The sequence below is a fragment of the Typopeltis vanoorti genome, chromosome 3, assembly GCF_054136105.1.
Source record: "Typopeltis vanoorti isolate ZY-2024b chromosome 3, IOZ_Tvanoo_1.0, whole genome shotgun sequence".
In the NCBI taxonomy this organism is placed as follows: domain Eukaryota; kingdom Metazoa; phylum Arthropoda; class Arachnida; order Uropygi; family Thelyphonidae; genus Typopeltis; species Typopeltis vanoorti.
The window spans coordinates 44162262-44185416 of NC_143551.1; the positions used below are offsets into that span (position 1 = coordinate 44162262).

Consider the following 23155-nt stretch of genomic DNA (forward strand, 5'->3'; position numbering starts at 1 on the left):
CTGCACATCATGGAAATGAAAACAACAACCACAGGATTCAATGGAAATGTTACATAGATCAATTATGTATAAACATTCATGTTTATACAAGGAAATGGCTGAAAGTTCTACTTCACTGATCTAACTCCATTCATAACTATCATCATCCATGAGGGCATGGTGCCAGCAAAAAATTTGAATGTGTTTAAGGCTTGGTATGATAAACTGTGTGTATGACAAAATGGACTGCCTAGATAAGTGTCTGTGATTCTATGGGGTCTTGGGATAGTCATAATAATAATATTATTATTAAGAGAGATATCCAGGGAGTAAGGGACTCATTGAAGGAAGCCACATACTACACACACACACACACACACACACACCAGCTATCATACTTATTCTTGAATTCATTCACACTGCTTGCACTCATAACATTCAATGGCAATCCATCCAATCACACACCACCCTATGAGAGAAAAATTTAGCCCTCACCCTCTTCTTAGTGGCATTCATTCTCAGCTTTCAACAAGGATGCCCTCTTGTCCTTTCCACACCCTTGATTAATTTAAAAATTCCATCAACTAAAATCCTGTATGATCCTTTCAGAAGTTTGTAAGTCTCAATCATATCACTACTCTTTCTCCTGTTTGCTAGTGTCTGCAGTCTACAAATTCTCAATCTCTCTTGATAATCAGTATTCCATAATCCTGATATCATTTTTAACACTCTCCTTTGCACTCTCTCCAATATATCAGAATCACAACAGAAACCATGAGACCAGACCAGCACACAATGAGGTCTTATCGTGGCCTTGTAAAGAAACAAAATGACATCCTTATCTTTACATGTGAAAGTTCATTTCAGCATAGCAATCTTCTTTTGAATTGTATTTGCAATCTATGCTACCTGTCCCTGAACTTCAACTTCCTATCTACTAACACTCCAAAATCCTTAGCCTCGTCAATTTCTTCTAGCACAATCCCACCAATATAATAGACGTTGGATATCTAATCACGCCGAATAAATGACTTTACATTTACTCACATTGAACTGACAACCATTTTCCCATTTCCACAGTTCCAGCCCATTTAAATCATTCTGCAAGTACTGCATATCAGCAGCATTCCTGATTACCCTTCCTATCTTTGCATGATCAGCAAATAGTATGTAGCTTGTCAGATCCTTTCCAATATCATTAACATACAGATTGAATAACAGTGGACTAAGCACTGATCCTTGTGGTACACCACTGGTTACTTTATATCTTGTAGAATCACATCCCCCATATACCACTTTTTGATATATGTCAATCTTTATGCAACAGTCTATCATTCTGAACTCTGGCAAAAGACTTAGCAAAATCCAAAAGTTTCATAGTATATATATATGTTCCCCTTGTCTAGTTCAATAGTATCATTGTTATAGACTGTGAGCAAGTTGCTAAAATATGACCTTCCCTTCGCAAACCCATATTGCTCATTGCAAAGTAGAGATTCACTGTCAACCCATTTCTGAATGCAAGCCATAACCAATTTTTCCAAAATCTTCACCACCACTCCTGAGATACTAATTGGTCAATAGTTGGATAATTAAGCCTTTGCACCACCTTTGTGCAATGGAATTACCATACTTTCTTTCCATTCCTGTGGAATCTTTCCTGTTCTGAGACTCATATTAAACAGCCTTGTCAAAGGAATGGCCAGTTCCACTGAAACCTCTTTCAGCATGTGCTGATATCCCATCAGTCCCTATTGCTAAATTCTTATTCAATTTATGCAACAGCTCTAATACGTCATCCTCATATACCTGCATTTCTTCATCTAGCAAAGAGGCAACAATGAGCAAAATGTTGCGTACACCAGGCTGATAGCTTTTAACAAATTGGGCACTCTTTAACTGAACAACTATTCTGCATCTGTAACCCTCATACCATCTGAATTTAGAAGAGCTATTCTTTCATATTCATTCTTTCTTTTACTTGCTGCATATCGATAGAATTCTTGTGGGTTTTCTTTAGCCTGCAGAGCCCGTTTCTTTTCATACCCAGACTTTGCTTTCCGAACAACAGTTGTGACATTCTAGCCAGCTGCATATAATGTTCATAATGGATGTCATTGTTATGCACATGGTATTCCTTCCACATTGTCCTATTCTTATGACTCTCTTGCTTAATAAGATTACACATCCATTTGTCTCCTACTTTATTTATTCTACGAACTGCGGGCACACATTCTGATATCACAACATGTAAGTATTGTTTAAATGCTTCCCAAGCAATGTCGATATTCTTCCCATCCAGCAACTGATCCCATTCCAGTGAACTCAGTATACTCCTCAGTTGATCATAATTTCCTGCTTTGTAGTTCAGCATGTAACATTTTCTGAATGAAATATTCATAAACTTAATCGCTTCCCAAGTGAGTACTGCATGGTCACTGTCCAACCAGAGGCAGAAGAGTTATGTTTTTAATTGAAACACCCTCTGACACTATAATCAAATTTAACACTCTTTGACCTCAAGTTCCTTCTGTCACATGCTGCTTGAGAAGGTTGTCCCGCAACAGCTCAATAAATGTATTTTCATTCTTCTCATGAGATTCTACTGCTACCCAATCGATATTTGGATAATTACAGTTTCCCATTATGATTACTCTTTTCGTGCTCATCTTTTCTATTTGGTGATGCATTTCTTCATCACTAGCAACTGATTCACCAGGTCTGCAACAACACCCTGCTATGTAATTGATCTTGTTAGTTTCCAATTCACAATAGATAGCTTCAAACTCAGTGCCACATGAAATACTATTAGTAGTAGCACTACACTCATGGGTCTCAACTCTATCTGGATTCAAATCATCTGATATCATTAGCAGTACAACTCCTCCTCTCCTATTCTTCTTAAAAATACTGTACCCTTTACTCCATACCAGTAAGTATGTCTAATTCTGATAGCCAAGTCTCACTAATGCCTACAATCCAAGGTCCCAACATATTGACTAAGGTAACAAACTCAACCCCTTTGTTTCTGATACTCCTAGCATTCATGTACAAACATAATAATCTGCCGGTTCCTTCTTTTGTATACTCTTGACTGCCATCTGCATGCCACAGTTGGACAACTTGCAGATCTGTATTCTTTTCTAGTGCCTTATACATGTAGACATCTTTTGCACACATTGGATGGTGTTACGTCATGCTACTTCTCTTGTTATTATTATTTTTTATTTATTTACTTATCTCACTTGTTCTCAGCTATTCCATTGCCGACAAATTTATATTCTTTTAAGTCGACTGCGCCAGCCGGCAACTGAATTCTGACACACAATATAAACTACTGAAAAACAATATAGGGATCAAGTGGTTTGCAGTCATGGTCTCCCCCCCCCCTTTCTTAGTTACTAATGGATTCCCCTATTACTTATGCAAGGTTCGAAATTTAACAAGTGGTAACTCAATTCTCAGAACAATGACAGACTCATGTGGTTTGAATTAAAGAAATACATATATACACTTTAGTCAGAAATTCCAATTCTAAAGGGTCTGAACTTCCCCCCCCCCTTTTAAGTTAATGTATCCAAAAGGTTTACTCTAAAATCTTATACTATCAATCTCATACTCTTCTTTGAATAACTACGTTCAGGCTCGGTTAATTCTTACAGAGTGCTCAGTTCCCATATATAGGAATAACACATACACATAGATACATTCTATAATCCTAGTATGGAGCATGTCAGATGTACTCCATCTTGCAAAATTCACATGAGACAATATTCTCTCTTATGTTCAGGATTTATCCTCCCCAAAATTCAGTTAATATTCAAAATTAAATTTAACACAATGATATAAATATTTCTTCCAACATAAACAGTCCGAAACCTTGGTTCCCAGCTCAGCTTAAGCTTAGGGTGTTACTTGCTCCTTAGACATAGACAAAATGTCCAAGAAAACAGTTCTTTAGATACAAAATGGAAGTTGACTATATGGAGCTCCTTAACGTTCTGTTTCTTAGGCCCTCCTTGGATATTATTCAATTTTAATACGAAAGCTTGCACCTTACCGTTCTTTCTTTTCTGGTAGTTATTGGGACTTCCTTAATTAGACTTCCGGGTTTCCTCACCGTATATTTCTTATGGCGTCAGCGACATATTTCTATTCTTTTCAAAAGAGGTTCACCTCTTCGCTGATTTATACGCTGGCATGGCTAACCAACGGCTCTTTCTGGCAGCATTCCTTCGACATGGCTACACTCGACATGGCACGTACAGCAACCGGGAAAGTTGGTGCTGAGTATGGCGGCAAGCTTCGCAGCTATCCAGGACCTCGATCAGGAACCAGGAACAGAAAACAAGAGGACGATTGAATTACATGCCAAAACCTATATAGCTGATGTGAGTGCCCTCTCTTGGTGACGACATCATGCACACAGCGGTGGCCGATTGGTCACCGCAGCTCCGAACTGTTTTTGACATGGCTCAATACACATATCCTATACACATCTTTCAGCATTTATATATAATTTTCCTTTGTTAAACAATCCACAAACATTATCTATTTATGTTATGGGTTTCTCAAAATTCATTTAATATCTACTAGAAAATTGGTTAGACATAGTTCTGAATTACCAAGATGCACATTTTCTTCTGGAGGCATAAGTATGTCCATATCCATGGCTTTTAACGTTACCTTATGTTGGGTCGGAAATAGGATGACTCATCAAAAGTGAATCATCACTTTTTCCGACACAACAATGGGAACAAACTGAGTGAATGCAGTTGAAATCATTCTCTCCTCGTCAACATTTCCATGACAAAGCCCATTCCCATCATTAACCCAGTTATATAACATTGCTGCTCTTACACTCACATTCTCACCATTACTTCCTTTATAATTTAGTTTCCCTAACTTTCTGTGTTAGGTCTCATACCAGTTATTAGTTTTTCTAGATTCCTGATACCAACCGCATTCAGGTGTAGGCCGTCCTTCTTATACAAATCCAATCTTCCCTCAAACTCATTCCACACATCCAAAAACTCGCATCCATTCCTTCTACCTTCTCCTTAATTCATTTTTATCATATCAAGGTAAAATACTGACGATTTTCACTTTCTCGCTCTTCACTCTCAGCTCTTCCAACAACCCTTTCATGTCCTCCCTCATATTTAAGTGGAAAGGAGATCAATTCTGCTTGGGCGATATTCCAGAACTATCTATTAGAAGCAATGTTTAAATGTATTCCAAAGGTCAGAAGTAGGTATGAAATGGATGAATGAAGAAATTAAGCTTGCAATACAGAGAGATAAGGCATTATGAAGGCAACATAAGAGGAGTGGTAACAATCAATTCCATGAGGATTACAAAGAACAAGCAAGGAAGAGATAACTTGGTTGGTAAGGCTGGCAAAAGTTCAGAATGAGTAGTAGGTAGTTAATGAAGCCAAAAAAAAAAAAAAATAAATAAATAAATAACAATAATAGTCATCAAAAATGATTAGGGTAGAATGGCACTAATTTCAAAAAATGGTATAAGAACAACTTCTGAGGAGGTTATAGCTGAGATATTTAATGAGCAGTTCATAAACCTATTTCACCCTTGTGAATTTGACATAATGGTGACTTTGAGAGCAGTTGCTGATGATGAGTAGGAGAAACTAACTGTGAGTGAGGAAGAGGTACATGGGGAATTAACCAAACTTCATATTAATAAGGCTGAGGGAATTGATATATCACTGCATATTTGGAAGGAATGTGCCAGGGAGTTGACATCTGTTTAATATGAGTCTTACATTCGATCAAGTTCCAAAGGAGTGGAAGGAATGCAGGATTGTACTACTTCATAAAGGAGCCAACAGAAGATGAGCAGCAAATTATAGGCCAAACTGTTTGTCAGGTGTTGTGGTTAAAGTGTTGAAAAAGCTGGTGAGAATCAGGATCCAGAATTGGGTTGACAACAATGGTATTATCTTTAATGGACAATATGGATTCACTAAAGGAGGTCACATACAGCAGCATTGTATGTGACAGATGGATACACAGTAGCATATTTAAAATGCTTTTGATAAATTATGGCATGACAATTTGGTAGTCAAACTAGAGTAGATGGGGATTATTAGTGTATTTAACTGGAGATTGGCTGTCTGATAGGTATCAACAAGTTGTGCATAGGGGAGCAATATCCTAGAAGATTGGAGAAAAAACCTTGGAGATTCAGTAGCAAATCCTTAAGAAAACATTGACTGATGCCAGAGAGGCATGTAGTGAGGTTGTCTGCAAGGATAGAAAAATCAGAACTCAATGGTGGATCAGGAACTTAAAGAAGCAGTGAAGGAAAACAAGAAAGCATATCAAAAGTTCCTGGAAAAGAAATCAGCTTGTTCTCTTAGAGAATACGAAGACAAAGTAAGAAAGCTAAACAAAGTCATGGGAAGACTTTGGAAAGAACAAAGAAAATAAATATTAAGAAGGTGGCAAGATATTCTGGAGGTTGTTGAAGTAGCTGAGAAATGGACAAAAGAGTGCTGTAAAAGGAATTAGAGATGGATAAAGGTGACAGGAAAACCTGAGAAAAAGATATCCTTGAAGTATGGGGTAATTACTTCAAAAAATCGCTAAATTACCACAGCTCAGTGGTAAAAAATACTGACCAGGTGTTGCAATCAGGAATATATATCCATACTCAAAGTGGAAAAAGCCATCCAAAGCCTGAAATGTGAAAAGGCAGCTGGAGTAGATGACATTCGACTAGAAATGCTCAAGTATGGAGGTATAAAAGTCTTACAGTGGCTGCACTGCATAGTTCAGAAGGCCTGGACAGAGGGACAAATTCCAGATGACTGGAGAAATAAAATTTTATTTCCCTAAATAAGGGAAATAAAACTGAATGTGAGAATTACAGAGGTATTTCTCTACTGAATTGTCCTGGTAAGATTTATGCCAGTATACTTGAGAAACTGTTGAGAAGGATTGTGGAAGAGAAGCTTGGTGAAGAACAAGTTGGATTCAAGCCAAACAGGGGTTGTCAGGATCAGATTTCCACTTTAGGACAAATTGTTGTGAAATTATAGGAATATAACAATGATCTGTATTTAAGTTTTGTAGATCTGGAAAAAGCATATGACTAGGTGCCAAGAGAGAAGCTACTGAAAATGCTACAGTTGTATTGCATCAGTGGAGCATTATATAAAGCAAACTTAGTCTTTATTTGAATTGTAAGTCAGCAGTTAGAATTGAAGTACAGGAAGACAGTTTAATGTTAAATCTGGTGTCAGACAAGGATATACATTATCCCCTCTGTTATTCATTATCTATATGGATCACATTATGAAGGAAAGTGGTATTAAACCTGATATCAAAATTGGAGATGTTAATGTCAGCTTTTTACTTTATGCAGACGATGTTATACTGCTAAATAAATCCACTACAAGTCTGCAAGATTTCCTGATTAAATTGAATAACACTTGTAATACATATGGTATGAAGGTCAGCAATAACAAGACAAATAAAATGAAAATAGGAAGAAGCATTGAAAATATCAACAAACAAAAAAAAAAAAAAAGAGAATTGTATTGTAGTTTTTTTTTTTTTTTTTTTTGAAGTCAAAATTATCCAATTTCAGCCCAATAGTTTGAAACCACTGAACACATGACTGTATATGTATAGAGGGATTCCAGTGTAATGAATGTGCACAAGTAAAACATTTCAGCTACTTAGGTACGATTTTTAGTGAAGATGATAAATTAAATATGGAAATAGACAATGGAATCAACAAAGCTGGTACGATAGGAAGTCAACTGAGTAAATTTATATGGAATAACAGAGAAATTAGTCAAATTTCTCTGTTAACATTCGTTTGAACACTGTCTTGTATACAGCTAATTTAGTGTTCAAATCAATGTTAATTTATGGACCTGAGAGCTGGGTTAGAAGTAAAACACTTGACCAAAGACTAGAGACAGCAGATATGAGAGTCCTGAGAAAGATTAGGGTGTGAACAGATGGCAATATCATATTAAAAATAAGGATATTAGGAAAGAACTTGACATGGTTAGCATTTAGTAATGTGTTAGCACAGCTAATCTTAGGTGGTATGATCACTTAAACAGAATGGGAAAGGAAATGTTAGTAAAACAAGTGTTCTCTACCTTGGCAGGAAAAAGACCCAGAGGAAGACCAAGATATTGGTGGATTAATACAGTAAAAAGTGGCTTAGAAGATAGAAATATAAGATCTGATGATGTTGGTGACAGGTAACATTGATTTGGAGGAAAATTGTAGATAGGAAGTTAGTAACGATGTAAATTTTTCATGAAGTACTATCATATCCTGTACCCCCCCCCCCTTTAGAGTACATGTAAGGAATTTGATGATGATGATATCCTAGATGAAGAAAGTCACCAGTCATGTGCCTCAGGGATCTGTTTTAGGACCACTGTTTTTTACCCTGTATGTTTATGATATTGGAGAAGATTTCACTAGGTATATTCAGTTGTTTGAAGATTATTACTATTAGGAATAGAGCAGATGTTGTGGCCTTACAAGAAGACATGAATAAACTGAGTGAATGAGCACAGAAGTGGGGATGCCAGTTCAATGTTGCAAAATGTATGGTTTTAAAATTTGCAAAACAAAGATGGGATGTATAATTTACTCTTGGTGGGGATATATTGTTGGAAGTGGAAGAAATAAGAGATCCTAAAGTGATTGTGGACAAGGATCTGAAATTTAGAAGACATATTGCCAAAATTGTGAGAACAACACAAATTCTGAGAATGATGCAGAGAACACTAACTGGTAGAAGTATGGATATTCAGTTTCCATTTTATAATGTTCTGGTTAGGCTATGTATGTATGGACTATTGTGGATTGATTTGGTCACCTGGTTTTCAAAATGATGAAGAGATGTTGAAGAGGGTCCAGAGATGATTGACCAAAATAGTTTCTGATCTCTGGAATGTTGAATATGAAGAAAGGTTATGATGCAATTTGCAGAGTCTAGTGGATAGATGAAATAGGGGTGATCTGAAATAGATGAAATCCTGTAACAACCCCTTACTAACATGTAAGAGGTTGTTACAGGATTAATGTTGAAGAGGTTTTTTATACAATGGTGGGAAAGTGGAGGAGAACACGAGGTCATCCATGGCTGCTATATAAGGAGGATGTGAGCTTTGCATGGAGAGTTGTGAATGATTGTATGAGAGCATGGTGTCTGCAGAGAATTTGAATGTATTTATGGTGCTGTATGATGAGCTGTGTATATGACAAAAGGGATCTTCTAGATGAGTGTAACTCCATATGGTCTTGGGATGATGATGATAATAATAATGATGATAATTCCTGAAGTGTGGGAAATCGTTATCCGTAACTGTATTAAATAAATTGTATCCTTGTTTTTGTTTTTTTTTTTTTGAAGTCAAAATTATCCAATTTCAGCCCAATAGTTTGAAACCAATGATGACTGTATATGTATAGAGGGATTCCAGTGTAATGAATGTGCTCTACTGTTTCTTTTGTTCATTCTTTACTGTTATTATCCATCCCTATTGATGTTTTATAATGTGCAAGACAAAATATCTACATAATAAATCAATTTTTTACTGTGGCACATGTGTGTGATTCTATAATAGTGGATATCCCACAGGCATCATTAGAGAATAAAGGAAATCCAGAGGGTTCTTGCAATACTGAGAAGGAAGCTGACCAGCAGAGAGAGAAGAGTTGTCGTTTCATTGTATAACGCCATGATCAGACCACATACGTATTATTGTGCTCAGATTTGGCCACCAATACTTGAAGGTGCTAAGTTAACCTTGGAGAATATGCAAAGGAGGATAACACAAATTATTATTATTAAGTGACACCTCCAAGGAGTCCAAAGACTCATCGAGGGAGGGCACTTACTCTACAACTCTCCATCTCTCAATCCATCAACTACGACAAACTGCAACTACCATCACCAATGTCATCTACTGTCTACCACTACTAATATTTTCAAAGACAATCACAAACATCCATGCCCACAGCAGGATTCTAACTTGCAGCCTTTTGGCTGGAGAGCAGATATGCTAACCAGGCCAGCATTAACATGAGGGTAGACATGCAGACTACAGAGTGTGGTTGATAGGTAGAGAGGTGATATTATTAAGGCATTTAAACCTGCTTAAGACTAGTTACAGGGTTTACATTAGGGACTTCTTTCATATGGTAGATCAAGAGGAAAAGACCTGGACAAGGGGGGGGGTGAGGAGTAAGTCTTTTGCATGGAAAATGGTTGGATCATGCAATTTATTGCCTTATAGGTAGTGAGAGCATGACTGGGAATGAAGTTAAGGAATGGTATAATGGACTGTGTTGTTTAAGATGGGCCTTGGATGATGAGTCTTATGACTCCATGGAGGTACTGAACAATAATAATAATAATAAAAATCTGACAGAAGAAAGGAATGGCTTTTTAAAATTAAAGGCTAACGCAGAAGCTGGAGAATAGCACCTTTCTCTGCTCAGAAAATAAACATTACAGAAATAATATTCATGAGATTAAGATAACCGAACTTAAGAAATTTTCTGGTTTACAAAACTCAGACATAAGAAAAATAAGCTGAGTAATAAGAGACAGCAGAATGAGCAAGTTTGTAAGATGTCAAAGAATAATAATATAATAATAGTAAGAATAAAAATAATGTTAATAATAATGATAATAAGTAAAGTTATACAATGCAAGAAAAAGAAATAATATGGTATGGTGATTTGCTCATTAAATTTGCATCTGATGATGGAGCCACTATTCTGAGCTTCCTTGGAGTGAAAATTAAGGATGTAACAAACACAATCAAGAAACAGAAAAGGAAGGTGAAATTGTAGTGCTTGTAGGAACAAATAGTTTAAGTACTGATAAACATAGCACAAGAGATGATATGAAAGGAGTGCTGAAAGAAGAGAAAGATGATTAGGAATGAAAATTTTTAGCCTATTACTGACTTAAGGAAGACTATGATAAATTATTCGATGCACAGGCTGTATAGAAGACATGAACGAAGGCTTTTGGATGTATGGAGAGAATTTGATGATCAAAAAGATTTCTATCAGAGGGTTGACCTACATTTAAATGGATTTTGTATGAGGAGCTTGAAGAAATTATTTATCAAACCAAAGTGACCAAAGCAGACTCTAGAGATAAGTACATGAAAAAAAAAAAAGTCAGGAGGTAATCTGTAATGTTGATAAACATAGCCAGGAACAACAATGTTGAGTTTCTTATATTAGTAAATACAATATGGCCTAGGTTTCTTAGCATTAGTGAAATCTCAGAACAGATGTAGTAACTGGAATTCAGCATAAAAGGGTACACAATTATTAGGAAGGAAAGAAGTTCAAAAGGGGTACACTAATGATATAATATGATTTGAATCCAGTTAGAGTATAAACTCATGTAAACAAGAGAAAACTTCTAAGAATAAAGGAGACTTTATTGAGATCTTGTAAGAAAACTTTCTCAAGTAGGATGTGAAAGAAGAAATTTAAGGTCAGAGAGTGTTAAAATTTGATCATAATAATAATTATTATGGGCAACTCCAAGGAGTCCATTGAGGGAGGCCCTAAACATCATGTCAAGAACTATCCAATATTTGCGCAGTATCTATCATTCTTTGCTTTGAACACAGTCATGGTATCCGCAACAGACTCTGGCAACCTATTCCACTTATTCACTACTCTCCAAGCAAAAAACCAAGTTCTAACACTCTTGCTAACTACATCCTTACTCAGTTTCCATGGATGGCCCCTATTTCTCCAACCACCGGACCTTTTCTGAAAAATTTCCTCTCACTTAATCTTAATCCTTCAGTAATTTATATGTCTCAATCATATCACCCCTTTTCTGTCTATGAACCAATTTCTGTAACCTACAAATCTTCAACCTATTCTCGTAAGGAGGTATTTCAGTTAAGGATGGGACTCCTTTGCTACCAGCTGGTGACAGTAATCATGCTGTACTGACTTGGGAAGTATAAAAGTACATGGATGTTCCAGCTGTAAAAAGTTAGCAGCAAATACAAAGCTACAAATTATACTAAAAATCAGGAGAATGTAATGTTTGACCTCATGGTATCAGTTACTGAATGGCAAGGATATCAGCATTACATGGAAGCTTTGAAAAGATGCTTAAATGATGCAGTATCTGAATACCTCTACAGTTCAACAAAGAAACAGGGTGGAGGTGAAATGGATATGTAAGTTTATTAAGTGGGAGCTCCATAAGGTAATGTGGAAGGAATATCATGAGAACAAGGATGAGAGGAATCATGAAAGATATAAAACACAGGCCAGAAATGTGAAGAGTATTGTATGGAAAGCAAAGTTGGAGTATGAAAAGAAATTGCTGTTTTACTGATATGCTACAAGTAATAAAAAAGAATGAATGAGAAGACAAAACTTTATTTTGATGGCACTCTTTTGTCAGAAGCAGCTGGGAATGTTCAATCTGGAGTATGTAACATGGCACGCAATGCTACCATGTCGTAAGGATAGAAAGATAGGTATAAGGAGGTTCTAGAGTTCTACTGACAAATTCTCATCCCGCATAACCTGGATGAGAATTCAGCAATATATTCCCATCAGTGATGTGAGGAACCTTTATCTGGTCTCTTTCGACTAAAGTTGAGTTAGCCGGTCTCATACGGAGGTAGGGGATTTTTTCATCTGGAAACTTGGGTCCCTCAGAACAGGCCCCGTGAACAATGGATTACAGTCATGGATATGTCCCAGCCATATGCCTGTCTTGCGCCCAGATAAAATTGAGGGGTTGGGGAAAGCAATGGTGAATTACCCTGTAAAAATCTCACCAGGAATACTTTGTGGGCAATGCCTACAAAGTCACCTAATGGTTGGAAACGACTGAAAGGGAAAAATCAGATCAAATCAGATATATATGCTAAAGGCCTATTCAGCCAAACAGATTAGACCTATGACATACTTGTAATATTTCAATCTCAGCTCAGGAATTCCAAAAGAATGGAAAGAACATACGATAGACTTGTTGTACAAAAAAACAATGCAAAAAAATGAGGTGTTTAACTACCAAATGGTGGTGAAAATTTTCATGAAGTTGATAAGAACTTGCATACAGAAAGGGCTGGAGAGACTGCAAGGAAGAACATGGATTTACTAAAGGGAGGTAATTTTTTGCCAGTTTTTTTTTCCAGTTTAATTTATTGTATGATTTAAGGTGACCACTGGGGATACCCTGAGATTAGTCTTTTGACCATTCTTCTTTAATGTATACATTAATGATATTGGAAAGGAAATTGGAAGAGATGTTCAAATGCTTTCTGACAATGCCAAGACAGGCAGGGCACAATTAGGGCATGATATGCAGCAATTCCAGAATGATTTGAAACAGACTGGAGCTGTTGGAAATGATAATGGTTGTCAAATGACAATTAGTGTGTAAAGTTATAAAGTTTGGGAAGATGAGATTTCCAAAAGGATATTACATTAGTGGATTTGCACTTAAATAAACTGATGATGCTAGGGATCTTGAAGTTATTGTTTATAATAAGTTAAGAAGTCACATCATATGAAAGAGGCCAGATATAACTCAGAAGGTAACTCTACAATGCTGAAAGAACATTGACATATAAGGATAAGGTCACTTTTGTCTCTTAACAACTTGATATGATAGCAACTGTATGACTGCAGATTTGGTCTTTCAGTTCTGAGGTGATGAAGAAGCTGTGAGTAGAATGGAAAGAAAGGTTAAAAAGTTGATCTTAGAATTATGGAATGTAGATTATGAGGATAGATGAAGAATATATGTGTGCTGCAAACATTGTAAACAGAGAAATAGGGGTGGGTGATATGATATAGGCCTATAAACTGTTGAAAGGGTATTATATGATACTTGATGGTGAATTTTTTTTGTTATATGAAAGGAGGAGAAGATAAGGGGGAGGGGGTAGCTGTGAAAGTTAAGTTTATGTATGATTAAGAAAGCCATGTTAAACTGTGAAATTCTAGACTTTTCTCTCTCTCTCACAGAGCAGTGAGTGAATGGAACAATTTGCCTGTTGAAGTAGTGAGTGAATCTAGTGTGAATGAGTTTAAGTGAAGGTAGTATGACAGCTAGTGTGGGTGGCATATGGCCCAGTCTATGAGTCTTTGTAGAGATCTCTAATAATAATAAACATGGTGTGTTTTTGTTTCATTCTAAATTAAGTCATTTGTATGTCAATGAATTCCAACTTAGCTAACAACAGAAATCACAAATTTTTGTCCACATTTTTTAAAGAAGTGATCAATTTCACTATCAACAAGTATATTTAACTGGTAATTAGCTTAAGGAATTAACAATGCATATAACGGATATTAATTAAAGCAAATTTTAATGAATATCTTCAATATTTCGGCAACATCATGTTGCCAACTTCAGGAACATACAAATATGGTATATGCACGCAGGTACTAACAAATTGAATATAATCCTACCAGCTCTCAGATTAGAACTCTCCACAGACTCCTTAAGAAGGTCACTTCTTGGCCTGTGGAAGTCACTAACAAACTAAAACCTTATAACTCTAGACCCCCCCCCCACCCCGATTATATGGACTTCCAAAAATATATAAACTAAATGTGCCATTATGGCATTGATTGATTTCCCCCACATACAAATTAGCCAAACATTTAGCCAAAGCGCTCACACACTATACTGGCAACACACCGTCACACACAAAAAACTCAGCCCACTTCAAAGCCAGTATAGAAAACCTCTCATCCAACACACTGACATAATGGTCAGTTTTGATGTCTCCTCCCTATTCATCAATGTCCCATTCAAGGAAACCCTAGACCTCATCCAAGCCAAGTTTCCTCCCGATATCTCAGCCCTATTTCAGTTCATAATGAACTCAGGCTTTTTCGTTTGGCAAGGAAAATTCTACAAACAGATAGAGGGGGACATCCATGGGTTCAACACTTTCCCCACCCTTGGCCAACTTCTTTATGGAGACCTTTGAAGAGAAAGTCTTAAACTCTGCCCTACAAAAACCCACAATTTGGCTTTGGTACGTGGATGATGTGTTCGCTATTTGGCCTCATGGCTCAGATACACTCCACTCCTTCCTAACACACTTAAATAACCAACACTCCAGAGTCCAGTTCACCTTAGAAAAAGAGGAAAACAACACCCACCCCTTTCTAGACACTCTAATCACTCACCAGCAATCTCCCCCCCCCCCCCTCACAACAATATGGGGTTATAAAAACACTATTCAACAGGGCAAAATTAATCTGCTCAGATCATGATGCCCTAACCACTGAACTAAACCACATCCTCAACACTTTCTTAGCCAATGGCTACAACCCCCAAAAAATCAAAAAAATACTAAAACCAGTAAACCACAACCCCCCCCCTCCACAATAAAGATTACACTAAATCTATCACCATCCCCTACATTCGGGGCACCTCTGAGAAAATAACCAATATCCTCAAAAAACATGACCTTACTTCGTGTTATAGACCATATAAAAAGTTGGCATCCCTTATCCGCTCTACCAAAGACCAACCACTTCCCCTTAGACCTGCCTGGTGTATACCAGGTCCCTTGCAGCTGTAAACTTTCCTACTTTAGCCAAACAGGCAGGACAGTGAATATCAGGATTTCAGAACACAAAGACTACATCCGGTTTCACCAGTACAGCCACTCTGAGTTGGTAGACCATGCCTTAGATACCTGCCATAGAATTCGTTGGAAGAAAACTGAAATAATACACCACAGCAAGTTCAAGTACGAAAGATTATTCATGGAATCATCAGCAGCTCTAAATAACGTTCCAAACCTCAACAAATTTGGGTGCATGAAACTACCCCAAATTTAGGAAGCCTACATTATGAGAACTTCAGCCCAACAGCCAAGACAACCCAATTAGCCCACTTGGGGGCACCATTAGGACTTCAGGAACAATTTTAGTTTCTTGCTTTCTTCCTCATTTGCTTTTGTTAGTGCCTGCGTGCACATGCCATACTTGTATGTTCCTGAAGATGGCAACGTGACATTGCCGAAATATTGAAGGTATTCATTAAAGTTTGCTTTAATTAATATCCGTTATATGCATTTTTAATTCCTTAAGCTAATTACCAGTTATGTATGACAAACGTATAAGCCTTGCTACAAGAACGACAGTATACTATAGAAATATATAAAAAATAAAAGTTGTCTTTGAAGTCTTCTCTCTATTTATTATTTATTTTATTTTTTGATAAACTACTATTCAATCATCATTTCTTCAGTGGAGTCTTCATTTTAGGGGACTTTGGATAAATAATTATCATCATTATTTTTCTTAGGCATATCAAGGATCTCCAGGGGGGTCAGCAACATCATGGAGGCGGGAATACTAACAATTATTATCACAATACTTGTCATACTTCTCCTTGAGCTCATTCACTGAAGATGCATTCACAACCCACATCTGCCAATCCATTTAACACTCTTTAAGTAAAAAAATCTAGTCATCACACCCCCTGCTAACCACACACACACACACACACACACACACACACACACACACACACACAATTGTTCTTTATACCCCTTGCTCTTTCGCTTCTAACCATTTACTGAAAACAGTCGTCTGTATCAATCCTATAAAACCATTTTAATAATGTATATGTTTCTATCATATCCTCTCTTTTCCATCTATCATTTAGCCTTGGCACGCATGCACCTGTCTTCATAAGGAGCATTCCATAGGATCCGTTGTGACTAGATTCCCTCCAACAAAACCAGGTGACCAGATATGGTTTATAAATAATAAGGTTTTAATAAGACCACAAACGTTGCCTTATTAAAAATATGACCTTATCATTCTAGTACATAGCTTGTGATCACTTTTCTTCCTGAAGTGCATGATCTTATGTTATTATTATTATGTTTATTATTCAGGCCTCCATGGAGTCAAAAGACTCATCGTGGGAAGTCCTTCCTAAGAACATAAAGTCTGTCATGACTCATCGAGGGGGAGGTTCCCCCCCCCCTAAGAAACACAAAGTCTATCATACCACTCTTTATTCCAGTTTAATATTGTTTGTCATCCACTTTACTCCAAATTGTGTCCTCTTCTTCACTTCGTGGTATATAACTTACCATTGCTGCTAACAAATATTCTTTCACAATTTCCCACGCACTAATGATATCCTGGCCTTCCGATTCCAATGTTTTGCTATGTTAAATTGTTATTGCTCTTCTCAGTTTTGTGTCATTATCTCAGAACCACTATAATACTACTATCTCAGAACTAGTTTCAGTTCATCTGATTCTATTTTTGAGTGACTATTGATAGTTCCTCTTTTAATATATTCACTGATTTTTATGGACCAATAATTACTAACTTCCCTCAGTTTTCTTGTATTCTGTATTGTCATATGCAATAACTAGAAACTATCTACATATGATTTTAAATTACATAAATTAATCACTATCAAACTAATGGATATAAATATTGCTATTTAGCTGGCTAATAACAAAATTTGTTAAGTTTTTTTTTTTCTTTAGATTTAATGATTTATCACTAAGAAGAGAAAGAAGAGGAAAATAGCCATTTAGCAATTAATTTTATAAAATTATTTTCATCTCTTAAAAAAAATTTTTTTTTTCAAATTGTTCTAAACTCAACAAAAACAATAGTATAAGGAGTTTCTTGTCTACATTATTTAGATGTGCATTACTAACTTATGAAATAAGTTACTGAAATAAGTACAATTACTAATTTTTATTAACACAGAGAATTTATAACATGTGCTCTCCAGAATGAAGTGAATATAATAATTATATTTGCCAATTATAACTGAATGTCAGAAGAGTTTCTAAATATACATTTACTAGAACACAGTAATAGTATTAACAGAAGTATGCATTATTTATAAGAGCAAACTATACTCACCGGTAGTATCTTGGAAATACCCTAAAAAAAAAAAAAAAGAAAAAAGAAAAAGAAAATATTACATTTATAATATCACACAATGCAACATGGAATAAAATAAACATCCAGTATATAAAGTTAGAATTGAAATGCATTCCTATCTCTGCTTCTCTTATATAATCCCATTAGCAATGCTTCAAGCTTGACAGTATTATACATTTACTCATCTTAATGTATGGCTTCTCATCAGAGCCTACATCAGTGATACCACACAATATTCTAAGCAGGTTAAATTTCACATAATTTCTGTAGCAACACTTATACTTAAGGCAGCTCTGACAAAGAATTAAATTAGTAAATAAAGCAGATTTTATTTACTAACAAACAGGTGACTATTAAATTATTTAAGGAGTTTACAACATATACTGGAATATTAATTAAAAGAAACTTTAATAACTACCTCCTATATTTACTAACAGAAAAAGATGAACTATTCGTACATCACAAACATATCAGATAAACATACAGTTTTTAAAATAAATAATTTTAAATTGAAATAAAATAAGACTATACTGATAATTTTAAAATAATCAGTATAGTCTTAAAATAAAACCAAAAAATACGATTACATAAACCATATAATTATCATCACCATCACCATAACATGAACTATGTGAATGAGAATTAATTCAAAATTCTATCCCTCCTAGTTCTATGAGAGATCTGCCTAACAAACTGCAGTCTGTGCAGAGTAAGCCTCATTACAGAAGGCCCACTGTACACATTACCATGTCTATTATATTATTATTATATGTCATCTTTCCTTAAATTCATATCACTTCAGAAGCACTTTATTTGAAAATGGAATGGCTCCATAAACTTCTCCAACTCCCATCAATCATAGTGATTTTTTTTTTATTACAAAACTTTTCTGTATCTACTTTACTGTAAGATCCTCTTACTAATGTGCATCATATCTTCTTTCTTCTTTTCCTCCAAAATTTAGCTCATCATTTCTCGATAACAGAGAAGACTCAAAAAATAAAACATAATAAACACAGTACAGAACTTTTACTAAAACGAGCAAGCAAATTATGTGTAATAGCAATATCATTATTGGCTATTCATTGGTTGGATCTTACAAAAAGAAAAGAAAAAACCTAATGTTTCATAATAGAAATAAATCTATATATGATTTACAAGTTAACAGATTATAACAGTACTACCCTATATCTGCAACAACTGTTTGTTTTCATGAATATTTTATAAAAACATGAAATCTTAGAAACAGGATACTGAAAAATAGCATATCTTGGCATTCCAAAAATATCTAGGGATGCTGAGAGAATTCTTGTGAAAATGGGAACATCCCATTCAAAATGGGCACCACGTGTCATTTAAAGGAATCTCATAAGCACCAGCTACAGAGAAAGATGCAAGTTTGTCTTCTGTAATAAGAATGCTGTTGCTGGAAAATGTGGGTAGCACATGAAACCTGTTCAAGATTCTTCAATAGGTTTGGAAATGCCTGAATGTATGGGACTAGAACCCTACATTCTATTAGTCTCCTTGAGTGGAGAATTGCAAAAGATTATCACCTGTTCAAGTAAAGAGGATAGCAGTCATCTGATTGCATTAAAGCTTTGATACTGAGAAGCTCGTATAATAAGCCTGAAGGAGAAGAACAAATGATGTGTTCATGTTTCACGAGATGATCGGAATGTATTTCCTGAGAGTGCGGTGTCTGCAGAGCATGTGAATGTATTTAAGGCATGATATGATGTCTGTGTGTGTGTGACTGACAGACCTTCCACTATTAGTCACTGACACCATGGATATCTGAGGATGATAATAATAATAATAATTAAGAATTTAAAAACTCCAATTTTCGAGGAGGTGTGAAAAGCACAGCTCTAATATATATATCCTACAGTGAAGAAAGGTTTCTGATACACATTGGCTGACAAGGTAGAAGGTTGGGCAGGTATGGATGCCCAAGAAGGAAGAACACCCAAAACTCTCCTTTTTCCAAAGTGATCAGAATACATGTAGACCACTGATTTGATACAAGACGATGGTTAGTTCATTTTCAAAATGAGCCAAATAGCAAATGCATCATCAACGTAGCAGATCAAGAAAGAGGGCTGAAGATGGTGGGAAAAAAAGTATTCTCTGGGACTAAATAACAATTCATAAGGCATATTCTGGTAATTGGACCACTTTTTTTTTTTTTTTTTTTTTATGAAGCTAAAAGCATAATAAAGAAGTAAAACCCGACAAGTTTTGTAAGTCGTTTGACATACATCTTCAGGGGTAAAAGGTAACTGAAAGTTAAAACAACAAAAAAGGAGAAATTAATAGTTCATACTATACAGTTATAGCCATCTGACTGTTTATAAAATTACAAAATCAGAATGCAGATTCAAAGCAGCACTACATTTAAACAATGCTGGATGATGCCACGTTCTGTTGTTCACGATCATAATGTCCGAGGTCTGACTGAGGTATATTTTTTATCAGAGCTGACCAAACTTGGTGTAGAATTAAGCCTTGGTTTTTTATTGCATTGTGTTAGAATTCTAAGCATGTTTGCAGCTTCTTTAAATTTCCTTATGTAACAGTTTTTTTCTATATAAGAAATGTTTGTTTTCTGCAAGAGTACATTGTCGTCGCCAGTGGAAGTGGCATGGAAAGCTAGACCTGATTTGTGTTCTCTTCTGTTTTGTACATCCTTTTGGTGTTCGTTCATGCGTATTTCCCCAGATCTTCCTGTCTGTCCTACGTAGCAGATGCCGCAAGAACAATAAATTTTATAAACACCTGTTTTTTTTAAAGGATGATGTGGAGGTTTCGGGGGATATAGAAATCTTGAAATTTTTTCCAGCGGCAGAAAGGCTACTTTGATGTTATGTTTGTTTAATAATTTAGCCATCGTGTCTGTAACATTCTTGATATATGGAAGCATGATGGCGTTTTTGAAAGCTTGTTTCTGTGGGATGCTTGTAGGAGATATGTGGAGGATTTTTTTGATAGTCTTGAGTTAATAACCAGTTTTTTTTAAGATCTGTGTTAAATATTCCAATTCTTCATTTCTCTGTTTTTCTGTGCTGGAAATATTATAAGCTCTGTCCCTCAGGGTTTTTATTAGACCTATTTTTTGCAAAGGGCGGTGGTGTGAAGCTGCATTAAGAAATCTTCCTGTGTTGGTGGGTTTTATATATATTGAGAAAGAAAGTTTATTATCTTTTTCATTGACTTCTAATAGGATGTTAAGAAAAGGAAGTTTTCTAAGTTCTTCTTGTTCTAAAGTATATTTTATTTTCTTATGTACATTATTCAGATAATTCTTGAAAGCAAAAAATTATTGCTTTGAAAAAAGGAAGATCTGGGGAAATACGCATGAATGAACACCAAAAGGATGTACAAAACAGAAGAGAAAACAAATCAGGTCTAGCTTTTCATACCACTTCCACTGGCCATAATGTACTCTTGCAGAAAACAAACATGTCTTATATAGAAAAAAACTGTTACATAAGGAAATTTAAAGAAGCTGCAAACATGCTTAGAATTCCAACACAATGCAATAAAAACCAAGGCTTAATTCTACACCAAGTTTGGTCAGCTTTGATAAAAAATATACCTCAGTCAGACCTCGGACATTATGATCGTGAACAACAGAACGTGGCATCATCCAACATTGTTTAAACTTAGCACTGCTTTGAATCTGCATTCTGATTTTTTAATTTTATAAACAGTCAGATGGCTACAACTGTATAGTATGAACTATTAATTTCTCCTTTTTTGTTGTTTTAACTTTCAGTTACCTTTTACCCCTGAAGATGTAAGTCAAACGACTTACGAAACTTGTTAGGTTTTATTTCTTTATTGTGCTTTTAGCTTAATAATAATAAAAAAAAAATGTGGTCTAATTACCGGAATATACCTTATGAACTTCTAAACCACAGAAACCTCCACTTACAATTAAATAACAATTATCCAAGAATAGGCGGGGGGGGGGGATATAAGACTCTGGGTATGGCTGTACCTTCAAGCTAATCAAATATGTTATTTCCATCTAAAATATACTGATTGTATCATAATAAATCACAAATCTTCACATTTAAGGCAAATAGTGTCACCACAAAGTAATGTTTAGTGAACACAGAGAGAGAGAGAGAAAATTGAAGCTGACCAAAATATTATTCTTTTATTATATCACTCCAACCTCTGGGCAGTCAGCAGACTCTTAATGGGAGGTAAACCAGTAACATATTTATATTAATATGTTACTGGTTTCTATATTAATATAAACATATTTATATTAATATGTTACTTCAACCAATAACATATTTATCACATCGAAGCTTAAATTTCATAACACTCCCTATATTAACAATGCATCCTGGTCATGTGTTTCATTCACCCACATCATGTAAAAAATCTACTCTCCACTGTTCATCACTTCACACAACTTCCAGGGATGGCCTCTTGTTCTTCCCCTCTAACCTTCTACTCTTTTTATAATCCCCTCTGAATTAATTTGATAGAATCCCTTCACTAGCAGAAACATCTATATCATATCACCTCTTTTCCTTTACTCCACAAAATTCTGTAATTTACATTGCATTAACCTCTCTCCATAACCAACATTTCGGAGTCCTGATATTGCTATTATAGCTGGTATTATCCTGATATTGAATGATAGCTGGTGCATACTACACGTGCCAGCTATCCTTCTTGTGCTTGAATTCATTCACACTTGCCCACATAGAAAACATCCAATGGAAATTCAATCCAATCATGCACCACTCTATAAGCAAAAAATCTAGATCTCACCCCTTGTCCTTTCCCCACCCTCCATAAAATAAAAAATTCCATTAATTGATATCCTGTATAACCTTTTCAGACATTTGTAAGTCTCAATCATATCAACCTTCTCTCTCTCAGGTTTGCTAGTGTCTGCAGTCTACAAATTCTCATTTGTCTTCATAATCAATATTCCAGAATCCTGATATCATCTTAACATTCTCCTTTGCACTCTCTCTTCACTGTATCTTGATAACAATGGAAACCAGGAGAACAGACCTGCACACAATAGTCCAAGTGAGGTCTTATCAAGGCCTTGTAAAGAGGCAAAATAACATCCTTATCTTTACATGTCAAAGTTCATTTCAGTTGCAAGTTACCAATTATATATTTGTTTTTATCCTTTATCGAAGTGTAAGCAAACAAAGTTTGCACCTGAAGTATTTTCAGGACTGGGG

At 35.7% G+C, this 23155-nt stretch overlaps 1 protein-coding gene across 1 annotated transcript in view; it reads right to left on the minus strand.

The window, feature by feature from the left end:
• The window catches only part of LOC150108087 (multiple PDZ domain protein-like), an 859697-nt gene that overhangs the window by 348267 nt on the left and 488275 nt on the right, over positions 1-23155 (minus strand). Inside the window, exon 17 of the mRNA XM_090415962.1 lies at positions 17913-17933. Coding sequence (XP_090272088.1) covers positions 17913-17933 — 21 coding nt within the window. The remainder of the gene's footprint in view (positions 1-17912; positions 17934-23155) is intronic.